Raw genomic sequence first — 12892 nt, 5'->3', positions numbered from 1 at the left:
TACAACTAGAGCTTAGAAAATACCATTCAACTGATTTCATTAGTTTCCTTTTTGCAAATTGTTTGCCAATAGAATTGAATAATCTAGCTTACTATTTTTAATTTTATATTACTTTCTCCAGTGAATAATTTCTGTGCAGCAGGCTGTTCATGACCTGTGAATACTCACAAATTGCAATAGATGGACATTCCCTCTAATTTGGTAGTAAAATCAGTTCATGCTTATTCTTTTCCTGGATGGATCACACCATTTCATCAGTTTAGTCTTGTAGTAAACCAGATAAATCAAACTTTCAAGAGTCCTATATTCTATAGAGGAAATGGAACTGAAAATTAAACCTTAAAAATACAGTCTAAAAAAAAATATAGAGTTAAGGTTGTAGAAAGAGAATTAACAGGAAGTAACTAAATGAGGAATAAAAGAGAAGAAGCAAGTGGAGTCAATGGCTAGAGGGAAGTTTGCAGTTACAGCATGTACTTGTCATTAAGGACATAGAAATGGCCTGACATAAGCTTCACAAAGTTCAACCAAGTTCAACAAGTGCAAAGTCCTGAATCTGAGGTATTCAGACCTTCCCTGGATAGGGCCCTGAACAGCCTGATCTAATTTCTCTTAACCTTGGCTTGGGGAGAAAGTTGGACCAGATGGCCCTCATAGGTCCCTTCCAGCATAAACAATTCTGCTTCTACTATTCATGATTAACAGTGAGTTAGCTTTGGCCCTACTCATTTTGAAGATTTACAAATGAATATGTGAAATTATAAGTTCTTACATTCTTAATAAGCCAGCTCACAGTAGTACAGGCTATAGTATGTTACCAAAAACCAAAAAAGCTCACTCTTAATTATCATCAGTTCAATGTCCAGAGCTAACCTACTGATTATTGCTACGAGGCCTTTTTGCCAGCCAGTATTGTTTAGCAATTGAGCTCCTTTTCAGGAGTCATAACTCCAATTGGAGACTATCCGTTCTAGGTTACATCCTCAGCCAGACTGTAATCAATGTATGTGAGTGCATATACAACTTGGCTATCACATACAAGGTCATGTTAAAAGAACTGACTGTAAATGCCTAGGACTTCTGCTTTTTCTCCAGTTAATCACTTCACCATTAGGGCATAAACCCAGAATTTAAAATTCAGTTACAACATTGGGTAATAGTGTTTAACTTTTACTAGTGTTATACAATGTCAGTAATACAAATAGTTACATTATGCAAAATTTGAGAGAGGAATCCAAAGTCTATCTGCACAAAACTCCTCAGATTTGTAAAAGAAAATGTCTGATTAGGAATAAGACAGGAATAAACTAGGATTGTTTCATGCAGCATGAACGACTGCAGTGGATTAATCTTGGCTGACTGCCAGATGCCCACTCAGCCCCTTCATCACTCCCTTTTCCTCATCAGGACAGGGGGAGAAAATAGGAAAGAAAAGCTCATGCTTTACTTCTGAAGAGATTTCTTTTCTTCATATTTACATATCTTGTGCATGAATATGATTGTTCGGGAAAGCTGTAAAAACCTATGTTAATGAAGTTTTATGGTGTAATTAATTTACAAGCATCTCCTATAAATATCTGTTCATGTGGATTATTACCCTCCTATGCAGATTGTGTCTTTTGTCAGTCCTTAATTCATACAAGCATTCAAGACAGAAATGAAGCTGAGAACATTATCTGATAAGAAATATGTACCTCTTAGTTGCTATGAAATTATGTTTGCTTCTCTGCTTGCAGTTTTTGTGTGTGTTTCTTTTGGGCTGGTCATACTTTCATGGTTATCAATCCAGAAGTTAGAACGAGGTAAGTGCCTTTAACCTCTTCATGAGTTTTTCAGTAGACATTCAGACTTCAAAGCCAGTGGTGTTGTCACTCTAATTATAGTATTTCATGTTATGTTTTTAATGCTGGGAGGGTGATGAGTGGGGATTTTTTTAATATTTTCCTCCTCACCTAGAAATTGATGTGCATAAAGTAGGCAAAAATAGAACAACTCAAAGCACGCCCTGAAGGACCATAAAATAATTTTAATTGTTTAGACTTTGGGAGAGGTCCCTCAAATGCAATCTGAGCTACAAAATTTTGGTTACTCAATTGTATTCATCAACTAGAGATGGTAATATGGTAAATTGTGAATTTTTGCTTTTTTTCTCCATGTATGAGGTTTGACTCAGAGAGACACTGATAATCCAGTGGAGTCTGTGGGGGACCTTAGGTGTTCTACATCTCTTGGAATCTTTCCAATTCTATAAAATATATTTTGAAGTAATTTATTGGTGTGAGAGACGTCCTACATTAGACAGTCATCTCCCAACCCTATGTAAAATTAAGGTAAAGTAATTCTTCGTATTTAGCCAATGCTCAGAATGTGATAGAATCAAGCTACTGGTACTCAAAGTAAACTAAATTTAAAAATGTTTTGAAATGAGGCGAAGGAAACAGGATAAGCAAAAGATTCAAGAAATAAACATTTTCATTCCAGTGTCTTTTGTAGCTGAACACATAATTCTGATGCATTGAAGTTTTTGTTGCCTTTACTAACCAAAAGTCCATGCTATTTAATACTGAAACACATGAAGAATAAAACTGCTGTAAGCCATATTAAAAAAAAAAAATAAAATCAGAATAATCATGTTTATTCCTTTAGTTGCTATTGCTTTTAATTCCAGATTTTAAAACTTGTTGTCCCTACTGACTTTCTTCCCCTCTTACCAGACTGTTATCACATTCCAGTAAAGTAAAATCAGGTTAATGACAATGATGATATATCATGGCATCTAGATGGAAACAGGCTTTAAATTAATTGCTTGGGTTTTAGAAGATGAACAGCAAGAATTTAATCATGTATGGATAATAATTATAAAATTTTTTTTTCAAATCAGATTTGACAAACATTACAAAAAAAAGACCTTTGCTACTTAGAAATGTTTGTTTAAACAGTTTTGCAATTGTTGTAAGTATAAATGGCCGTCAAAGAAGCTCAAAGTGATCTGCTGTTACTAGGTGATTGTAGCATATTGTCACTAGGCTATGCCTTCCATCACAATCTATTTAATATGGTATTTCTTAGTTATCTGCTTTTGTGATAAAACTTGTTTTGGATGTTAATGTTAGCTTTCTAACTCAACCTAAAAATACCACTGGTACTGTAACTGGTAAGAAAGAGAAATTTTGAACCAATCAATCAACATCAGGTCTTATCTGAAAATTTCTAGTGTGTTATAGAGTGAAAATATTTTTAATGTATAATGAATTGCTTTATGCATACCTTATATGCTGTAACATACTAAAAATCAAAATTAAATTTACAGTAAGTACTAGTTATTAGTTTCCTCATAAATCCTTCCAGAATTTAATGTACGTATTGGTAAGAAAGGTCAGATCAAAACCAGTTTAACTACTCTGACACTAGTGTTTCCAGTGCCATCATCAAACCCAGCATACATTCATATAAAAAATGCACAGCATTTAATACAGAAAGTGTGAAATAGTAATTATTAATATTTTTAATCCAGGTTAAAAACATCCCATAATTCACTATCATTCTTTCCAAGTATTTTTGTCCCTTTGTTAGACATAACTGCACGTGCCAATGTAATCTTTATCCATTCACAGTGCTTCTGGAAAACAGCATTTAAGAGAATTAAAAGTAATGAGAATCAAGGAAATATAGTATTCAGAAAAATATGTTTACAGTTGTAACCATTGCAAACATGGAAAAATGTCTATCACTTTTTAAAAAAAAATTGGTACTAGCCAAAATATATCTGACTACAAAATTATATGGAAAGCTATTGTTTTGATGACCTGTGTTGAATAAAATATAATGCAATGTTTCACAGTTATTTCTATGTATTTCAATACACTGAATTTTATTTTTAATTATCTAGATGAAGCAGATGTGAATACTCATGGCTACGTGGGAACATTTAAAATACTCTCTGAGACATCATTCTCTCCTGCTTTGAAAAACAGATCATCAGCTGAGTTCAAAGTCCTTGCCTTTGATGTTGAAAAATTGGTAAGAACCTATTGGTCTCTGCCTAATTCAAGAACATGTAGTAGGTATATTAATTCCCTAGCATGACATTGTGTTGATGACTTTTCTCTTTCTCCAAAAAGAGATATTTCGGGTCCCAAACCTAGTAAGGCACAATATTTTCCTTACTTGTGAAAATCAATAAAGTTTGTTTCTGTAGTCGAGATTTGGGAAGGAAATCTATTAAGTATTAAAACCATGAATGCAGTGTGTCATTGGGTGTGCTTCTAATCACTGTATTGGTTCAAGTTTTCTCTTTTCCATATAGATAGAAAAAGTCTTTCAAGCAAGCCATCTGAAAAATGAATACCGGAGATGTGGAATTTCCCATTTCAAGTAGGTACAGTTTTGACTTAGCTTTGCAAATAAATGTAAAAAGTTCTCACAGTTACTTCTGTCAGGAGTGTTTACCAAGTCATGGTTTTTGAAGAGATCCTTGGGAGCATCCTATATTATTCTATACATCCTATATGTGGGCTACATATATTTGTATATCCTATATTATATATATATCCTAAATATATATATATATATCCTATATTATATATAACCTGATAGACTTCTATGAGGATGTAACTAGGTAGATAGATTATGAAAGTGCAATAGATGTGGTTTGTCTTGATTTCAATAAAGCATTTGACACCGTCTCCTGCAGCATCCTCATAACTGAACTGAGAAAGTGTGGTCTGCATGATCAGGTAGTGAAGTGGACTGTGAACTGATTCAAAGGAAGAAGTCAGAGAGTTGTGGTCAATGGGACAGAATCTAGTTGGAGGTCTGTGACTAGTGGAGTCCCTCAAGGGTCAGTACTGTGTCCAGTACTATTCAATACTTTCATCAACGACCTGGATGAGGGAACAGAATGTGTGACCTTAGCAAGTTTGCTGACGACACTAAACTGGGAGGAGCGGCTGACACACCAGAAGGCTGTGCTGCCCTTCAGCGAGTCCTGGACAGGCTGGAGAGTTGGGCAGGGAAAAACTTGGTGAAATTCAACAAGGGCAAGTGTAGAGTCTTGTATCTGGGGAAGAACAACCCCATGTACCAGTACAGGTTGGGAGCTGACCTGCTGGAGAGCAGTGTAGGAGAAAGGGACCTGGGGGTCCTGGTGGACAGGAAGATGACCATGAGCCAGCAATGTGCCCTTGTGGCCAAGAAGGCCAATGGCATACTGGGGTGTATTAGAAAGGGTGTGGTTAGTAGGTCAAGGGAGGTTGTCCTCCCCCTCTATTCTGCCTTGGTGAGGCAGCATCTGGAATATTGTGTCCAGTTCTGGGCCCCTCAGTTCAAGAAGGACAAGGAACTGCTTGAAAGAGTCCAGGGCAGAGCCACAAAGATGAGAAAGGAAGTGGAACATATGCCTTATGAGGAAAGGCTGAGGAAGCTGTGTCTCTTTAGCTTGGAGAAGACTGAGAGGCGACCTCATCAATGTTTACAAATATGTTAAGAGTGTCTGGAGGACAGAGCCAGGCTTTTTTCAGTGATGTCTAGTGATAGGACAAGGGGCAACGGGTGCAAACTGGAACACAGGAGGTTCCACGTAAATGTGAGGAAAAACTTCTTTACTGTGAGAAAGAGAGAGCCCTGGAACAGGTTGCCCAGAGAGGTTGTGGAGTTTCCTTCTCTGGAGAAATTCAAAACCCACCTGCACGAGTTCCTGTGTGATGTACTCTAGGTGATCCTGCTCTGGCAGGGGGGTTGGACTGGATGATCTTTCAAGGTTCCTTCCAACTCCTAGGATTCTGTGATTCTCTGAATTTGTGGTTCCTTTCACATCTTGCATCTTCCAGATGTTGCTGTGGGAAGTTTGACAACAATGTTTGTCTTTGGGCAGGCTCCCTTCTCAAACTCCTGTATGCTCATGCCTTGATCAAAGCAGTAAGGCTAAGTCGTAAGACCAATTAACAAGATTTCTATATTTTAAATAATTGCGCTTTTTTTTTTTTTCCCCCGGAGGCTTATTAGTTGTACTGTGTTTGCAGGGTTGTTGGCCATTGCCATCTAGAATAAAGTTCAGATTAGAGATCTGCTGGCTTAAAATGGATGAATGGAAGTGGGCCCATATGTCCATATGGACATGGATGTACTTTACTCATATTCCTTAGGGTGTTAGCTAGTGAAGCTGTCATTGGACACCAGGTACAGCTGTACCCTGTGTCTTCCAAAGAGTCTGTAAAATAGGTACAGTAAAATCTTTTTCATTTATTAAAGTTTGTTTGGCCTCATTTTTCAATACCATATGATGTTGATTGTCCTACTGAAGGCCAGCTGGCAAAAACTAGTCAGTGCAATGAGGTCTGCAGTGTTAATTCTGTCTTTGCTGTTCTGCAGAATCAGGTCCTGGTTCAGCAAAACAAATCTAATGTTATGTCCCATTATTAAACAGTTTCAGAACATGCTTCCATCCTATCCACATCATTATAAAGTCAAGGGGAACCATATGCTCTTATGTTGTGTTTTATTTTATTGTCGTGTTTGTTTTTTTTTTTTTTTCCTACAGGAAATCTGAAGACAATCGTCAAAGATTCAATTCAGAGACTGGGTAATTGCACATGACAAAGTTTACTTAAAATTTGAGTAAGACACTATGATACTATTAATTTTGAAAGTTCTGTGGACAGTAATTAGATGAAAAAATAGAACTTTAGAGATTGGATAAGGCTCACTAAACAGCATTTGAAGTTTCAAGACATATCTTTCATCCAAAAATATCTTTTAAGGTTAAAAAAAAAAAAAAAAAGTAATAGTCTTTGAGGCTGTCAACTTAGAAATAAAAATGGGAAAGGTAAGGACACATAATAAGTTTGTGCTGAGCTTGCAGTGGAAAGCGGCCTAGACTGAAGGGTAGATCTCACATTATCATTAGTAACTTCAGCTTAAAGAAAAGTCTCATGACACAGTATAATAGGCAAGAGCAAAAAAGAGCATAAAAGATTAAGACTCTAGAAGAACTACAAGACCCTAAGAAATTAATTATATAATTAGTCATCTTATAGGTGAGACCACAAAATTAAATAAAAGTGAACATTAACAACAGATGATGCAAGTGGGTGACTCTGCAATACCAGTTTTTCTTGTGACATGCATGTTTTCTGTAAATAAATTAAGCGCAGAAAAAGAGAAAAGAGTTCAGTTGAATGACCATGATTGCAAAAGAAAAGTTTATATTAGATAACCGCGAATTCACGTATGTTGAAAATGGGGAGCAGAGTGGAATTAGAGCAATATTTTTTTTGGAATAGTGAAAGCATAAATATAATTAGCTAGAAACTTGGAGTATGATCACTTTATGAAGGATTTTATAACATCAAGGGAAATGGAATACACAGTGGTAGGAATGGGTAATTTCCAGGGTTTTGTCCTTGTAAGGTAAATCCAATCAGCAGAATTTGATTTGACCTGGTTTTTAATACATCAGTAAGGGTCTGTCTTCATGTCTGCTTTGAAATAATACTTGAAATACTACTTTGAGTCAGAAATTATTTTCTAGTTGACTCTTTTAATTTAAAAATTGTTTACCCCTTTGGGCAATATCCTTGTTATTTCACCCTTGAAACTGTACTGAGTCAGAAGGATAGCAAGAAAAGCTTTTGTTTGCTCAGCATGGCCTAGAGGTTATCAGAAACATGTAAGAAATTGAAGAGGAGAGTTTTTCCATATATTGCAGACTGTAAACTATGCTCAGCAAAATGGCAGGATAAATCAACCCTTACAAAAAAGCACTGCTGAGTCAGTCGCAACTGGGTTGTATAAATGCTGAAGAATAAAAATTTTACACATAAATTTAAGTAAATGGATAAAAACTTCAGCCAGCATCATACTTTGACAGTACCCTAATCTAGCTATAAATATAAAACATAATAATCGTTTCTAGAAAACACAGGAGAAAGCAGACGACACTGGATAAAATTCAGACCCCATACAAGTTAAATGTAATTTAACCACTAATTTAAAAATAACTGTGTTTTCAGCCATTACAGTTCCTTTATGAGAATCCAGGCAGTCACAAAGCAGAGCCTCACAGATGTAGAATCCACAGATGATGGTTGCTTTATAGAAGTTATTATTTTGTATTGTTTTTGTAATATGAATATAGTGTATAATTTTCACTTCAAGGTTCACCATTAATTTTTTAATGCTTAAACTAGAAGGCCTTGAAGAATAACTCTATACCTACTTCTCCTTCAGTTTGCTGAAATTCAGCTCCATTTATATGAATGTTGCTTTGGGTTTTTCCACAATAAAAATAGGAGGAAAAAAGGTATTTCTCCAAGGTTTCAATTTACCTGATAATTAAGAGGAGTTTCTTTATGTGTCATATTTGCCAGCCAACACTTCAAGATACTCTGACTTTACAAACGGAACTTGTGTTGGAACGGAACACATTGTCTAGATGATATGTCATATATCAGCTTTTTAGCTTGCATAACTAATCACCTTCTCTGTTTTGTATTGCTAGTGTTGTTGTGAACTTCAACGTTTATTTTACCCAGATGGTAGCAGTTGAGAAAGTAAAAAATGAGCTGGTTTTGGGTATAAATACAAATGAAACTTATCTTACCCAGACTTTGAAAATTGATGTGAACAGCATACAAATCACAGGTAATGATAGTAAGCATTTTTTCTCTGTATAAATCCTGGAGAACTATGGGTGGCATGAGTATAAACTATGGCTGGCAAACAGGAAAAGGGATTGTTACTTATGCTGATGGCTGCCCTCCTTCCCCATTGCAGAACTTTCAGTAAGAAATGTTTACAACCTTCTCAACCTGAAAGAATGAGTCAGAATTATTTATGTTCACTAAGGAAGGAGTAAGGGACAAGGTAGTGATTTCCCAGTGAAAATTACTGAATTTAATCTCTTTTATGTAGCATAATATTATTCATTTTTTTAATCCCTCAAATTAAAGCAATTAAGACCCAGCTGTGTTGTTTCATAAGTAAATACAATTATCATTTTGTTTTGCTAAAAAGTAAGGAAAAGAGCTCAGCCTTACAGTGAGTGAAGACTCATTTATTGAAAATATGTTAGTTAGAGCAACAAACTCAATACGTAGTGTGGGCTTTAGGAGAAGTACCCCCAAGAAACTAACTTCAGACTTCATAGCTTAGGTAAATTAAAAAAAAAAAAAAATTAATAAAAAAAAAAAATTAAGGAATATAGCTTTAAAGACTAGGTAGCTATGAATTCTGCAAATGTACAAATATATTGACTTTATTTAAACACTAGAAAATTTATCAAAGCCTACATGGAAGCAGAACAAGATCAATGGGAATCCTTGTTTTTATCTCAATAAGCTTCAAAACAAACCTCCAGTGGGGACAAGGATAAAAAGTAATTTGAATCCTCTGAAGTGGAAGCTGATTAGCTGACATTTGAAGACCTGCTGGAGATAATATTAAGTAGCAACTGATTGCTTTAAGGGAGTGGGACATCTGGTGTGCAATGTCTCTTACTCTATTCTAAAAGATGGATTTTTTGCTAAGTAATTCAGAGATTCAAAGGCTAAATTCAGATTTTTGACATCTTTACCTCTCTTTACTATTTGCACCATATATGAGAAGTTGTTCTAAATAACTGCACATCAATGTGAGGAGTGATTGCTAATTATACTTAAAAAATGCCACCAAAGAAAATTATTAAGAGCTTTTTAAAAGTTTGTATACCCACTGATGAACTTTGTAGTAGTCAAACTTTTCTTGCTGTGGATCATTAAAATAACTCTTTCACATAAGATATCATCTGTCTATTCCATCAGGAATGCTTCAATAAAATAACAACTCTAACTAATCAACAATTGTGATCATATATGGCACTTTTGCACCCTATATCTCAGTATATTTTGCAAGAGAAGCCTTATTCCTACTTCAGAGAGAGAGTGAACTACAACACAGGTGTGACTTGATTTAAATCAATTTTCATAGTGATTAAAAGTACATTCCTTTCTTGCAAATTATCCCAGGTTAATTTTATCTCATTAATCTGATCTCTACACTGTTCTATAAGACATAGGTGCTGTGAAAATCTCCAGAATACAAGAAGTGTCAAGACTGAGATTTCCTAGATGAAGACACTTTATATGCAAGACAATAAATAGGGACTGAAAAGGAGATAGACCTTTCCTCCTTAGGAAGATCATAGAGTTTGAGAAAAGGGTTAGATGGTCAAAAGGAGGGAAGTGGGAAACTGCTAGTGATTCAAAGAGAAATAGTCACAATTATTTTGTTTTGGTTTTTAACCTTTCTTTGAGTTGTATATAAAGCTAGATACTGTGCTATTAAAGGAGTTTATAATGAACTTTCTTTCTTCCAGTACCTGCTGAAAATCTTACTACAATGATGCCTTTAACTTCATCAGGTCAGTCCCTTATAAAACAGAAATTATTTTTTGTTATCAATACAGCATGAGGAAACATAAGACTTCAGCTGATACAACTTAGGAAAGCTGCCTTGACTGTATTTAGGACTTGACTGCTAGGATCCATCCAGTGGTATCTAGACATCCTTCAGTGTTTCTGATTATTTGAGAAAGTAGTCACCTGAAGTCTGTAAAAAAAGCTCTAAGAGATGAATTAGTGGATCAAAACAAAAGCTGAGTCTCCATCAGTCACAAGCTAAAGATGATACAGATTTAGGTAGGTATATGAGGCTGGGGAGTCCTGCTCTGATGCTGTGGTTACCAGTGCACTGAACAATGTTGATGGATAGATTTTCCTTCCAATATCACTGGAAAACTTACAACAATAGAGTATGAAGCAGACAGAACTCCTTGGTCTTACAAATTCACAGAGTATAAACCTGCCAAAAGTCAGTCAGACAGGTGAATAATACATAGTAGGTATTCTGTAGCACTAGGTGCAGGTAGAGTTGTTGATTGCAAACTGCATAGAAATTGTCACATACAAATTCCAGACCAGGAGCTCTGTGCAATTTATATGAGATAAAGAAATGCAGCTATGAATATAGGAGCCAAGTATTTATTGGTAGTCTAATTACAGCTATAACAACGGAAGAGTTATTATTAGTCTAGTTACAGGCCTACTAATGTGTATAGTCCAAAGGGTACAATTGCTGCAGCTTATTCTTAATGATGCAGTTAAAACTGCTAACACACAAATTTTCTCCTATCTATCCATTCCTCTGGTGTTCTATCTCAATGCTTCCCTGAGTTCTAAGTTCAGTGTTGCTAATCATCTTCAAGAATAAGTTGGGAGGTGGAGGGGAGGTGCCAGAGGAAGGGGGAAGGGAGATGGATGTTGTCAGCACCCCAGACTGGAGTGAGAATAAGGTTCATTGGCTTTTTTCTTGGGTCTGCTTGAAGTAATTTTTGTATGTCTGCTAACACTGTCTGCTTCCTTGCTCTTTTTCAGTATACTCAAGTTTTACCATATATGGCTGGTTTATATCTTCTGAATGTTTGGATTGTGACTCCGTTGACCCTAAAACCATTCTTATCTGTCTCAAGTGTCACTTTAGTGAGATCACGGAGTAATTGACCAATTCTGATTTGTGCTTATACCACTGATGTCTCTGTCACTGTCCTGTGCTTTTGCTTTCATGGCTGTTGCTGTCAACTTATGTGTGCACTTCTGTAGGTGCCTGTAACAACCCAAATCTTTTTTGAGCAGTCATCAAGGCATAGCTTCCTGATAATTACTTTTTAAAAATTGCTTGCTCATGCATGCATCCATGTTTTTGGTCTTTGAATGTTTTCTTCCAAAATAGACATCCTTTAGAAAATATATAGACAGATATGTAGGTAGATATGCACATATATAACACTTTGCAAAGCACTGTGAAACTATGAGTGAAGCTTCCTTCACTGAATGTAGCTGTGTGTGAACAGTCCATCCAGCTGCACCCTTCCTGTACCTTCTGCTGGGCTCTCTCTCTCTGCCAGAGGAACTGTGTCCTTAACTTTGCTGGTACAGAATGCTCTATAATCCATTTAACACAAAATGGCCTAACTTAGTTTAAATAGTGTGTGCTAAATCAGCATGCTATAATAGAAACTCATTAGGAAGTTCTCATGCAAGTTTGTGCACTGGTAGGTCTGGGAGAGCAGAAACATCTACAGAAAGTAGGCTTTTGAAGGCCTGTGTTCAGCAACTTCTGCCAGTGAAACTGATAGATGACAAAATATAGAGAAGGCCTTACTACATCTCTGGCTCTTCTTATTCCTTGTGGCTCTTCTTGTAAGTTAAGGGACAGAATCTATTAACTGTAGTGACATGATCTTTTTCAGCTGAGGTCATCGTTACACTGCTCACATATATGAGTTTTAATGTCAAAAGCAAGAATGCTAATGCAAATTCAAAGAGGAAAAAAAAAAAAAGTTAAAAAATTGGGATCTGGAAATGCCGAGGACATCCTCCATGATTGCTATTAAAAGCATCACTAAGTGGAAGCTGTGGTAGAACAACCACAAATAAGCATTCCATTTTTCCAGAATATTTTGCAGTTTACTATCACTAATACAAATCTACTTTTATTCTTAGGCATTTGTTCATGTGCAAATATGTATACACACAGTATGTATGTATACTTATATGTAAATATACACACACTAGGTAGGTTTGAGACTCCTCTCCTCACACTGCAATAATTGAGTTGTTGAGCAATGTTATTTATTTTAAAAACAAAACCACAAACAAACAAAAAACGTACATATACATTTTAGTTCTAATATTAAAGTTGTCATAACTTGTCTTGTTTCAACAGATCCCATGAGTCTAATGACGAACTCCCTGACACCAACTGCAGGTCAGAATTCTGCATACCAGGGGCAGACAAGAAAGTTTTGCTGTTATTTTAATGGGAAAAACACCAAACAACCCCAAAGTAATTTGCAGTG

The 12892-nt window shown here is 35.9% G+C and overlaps 1 protein-coding gene across 1 annotated transcript in view; it reads left to right on the top strand.

Moving 5' to 3' along the window:
- The first annotated feature begins 1657 nt into the window (after positions 1-1657).
- TMPRSS15 (transmembrane serine protease 15) overlaps positions 1658-12892 on the top strand; it is a 59706-nt gene continuing 48471 nt past the window's right edge. The window contains exons 1-6 of the mRNA XM_051613703.1: positions 1658-1802; positions 3890-4020; positions 4307-4374; positions 6539-6580; positions 8498-8640; positions 10352-10396. Of these exons, the coding sequence (XP_051469663.1) occupies positions 1658-1802; positions 3890-4020; positions 4307-4374; positions 6539-6580; positions 8498-8640; positions 10352-10396 (574 nt within the window). The remainder of the gene's footprint in view (positions 1803-3889; positions 4021-4306; positions 4375-6538; positions 6581-8497; positions 8641-10351; positions 10397-12892) is intronic.

The sequence above is a fragment of the Apus apus genome, chromosome 1 (assembly GCF_020740795.1).
Source record: "Apus apus isolate bApuApu2 chromosome 1, bApuApu2.pri.cur, whole genome shotgun sequence".
NCBI classification, from domain to species: domain Eukaryota; kingdom Metazoa; phylum Chordata; class Aves; order Apodiformes; family Apodidae; genus Apus; species Apus apus.
The sequence above is the reverse complement of the archived record's forward strand: the minus strand, read 5'-3'. Positions and strand labels throughout refer to the sequence as shown.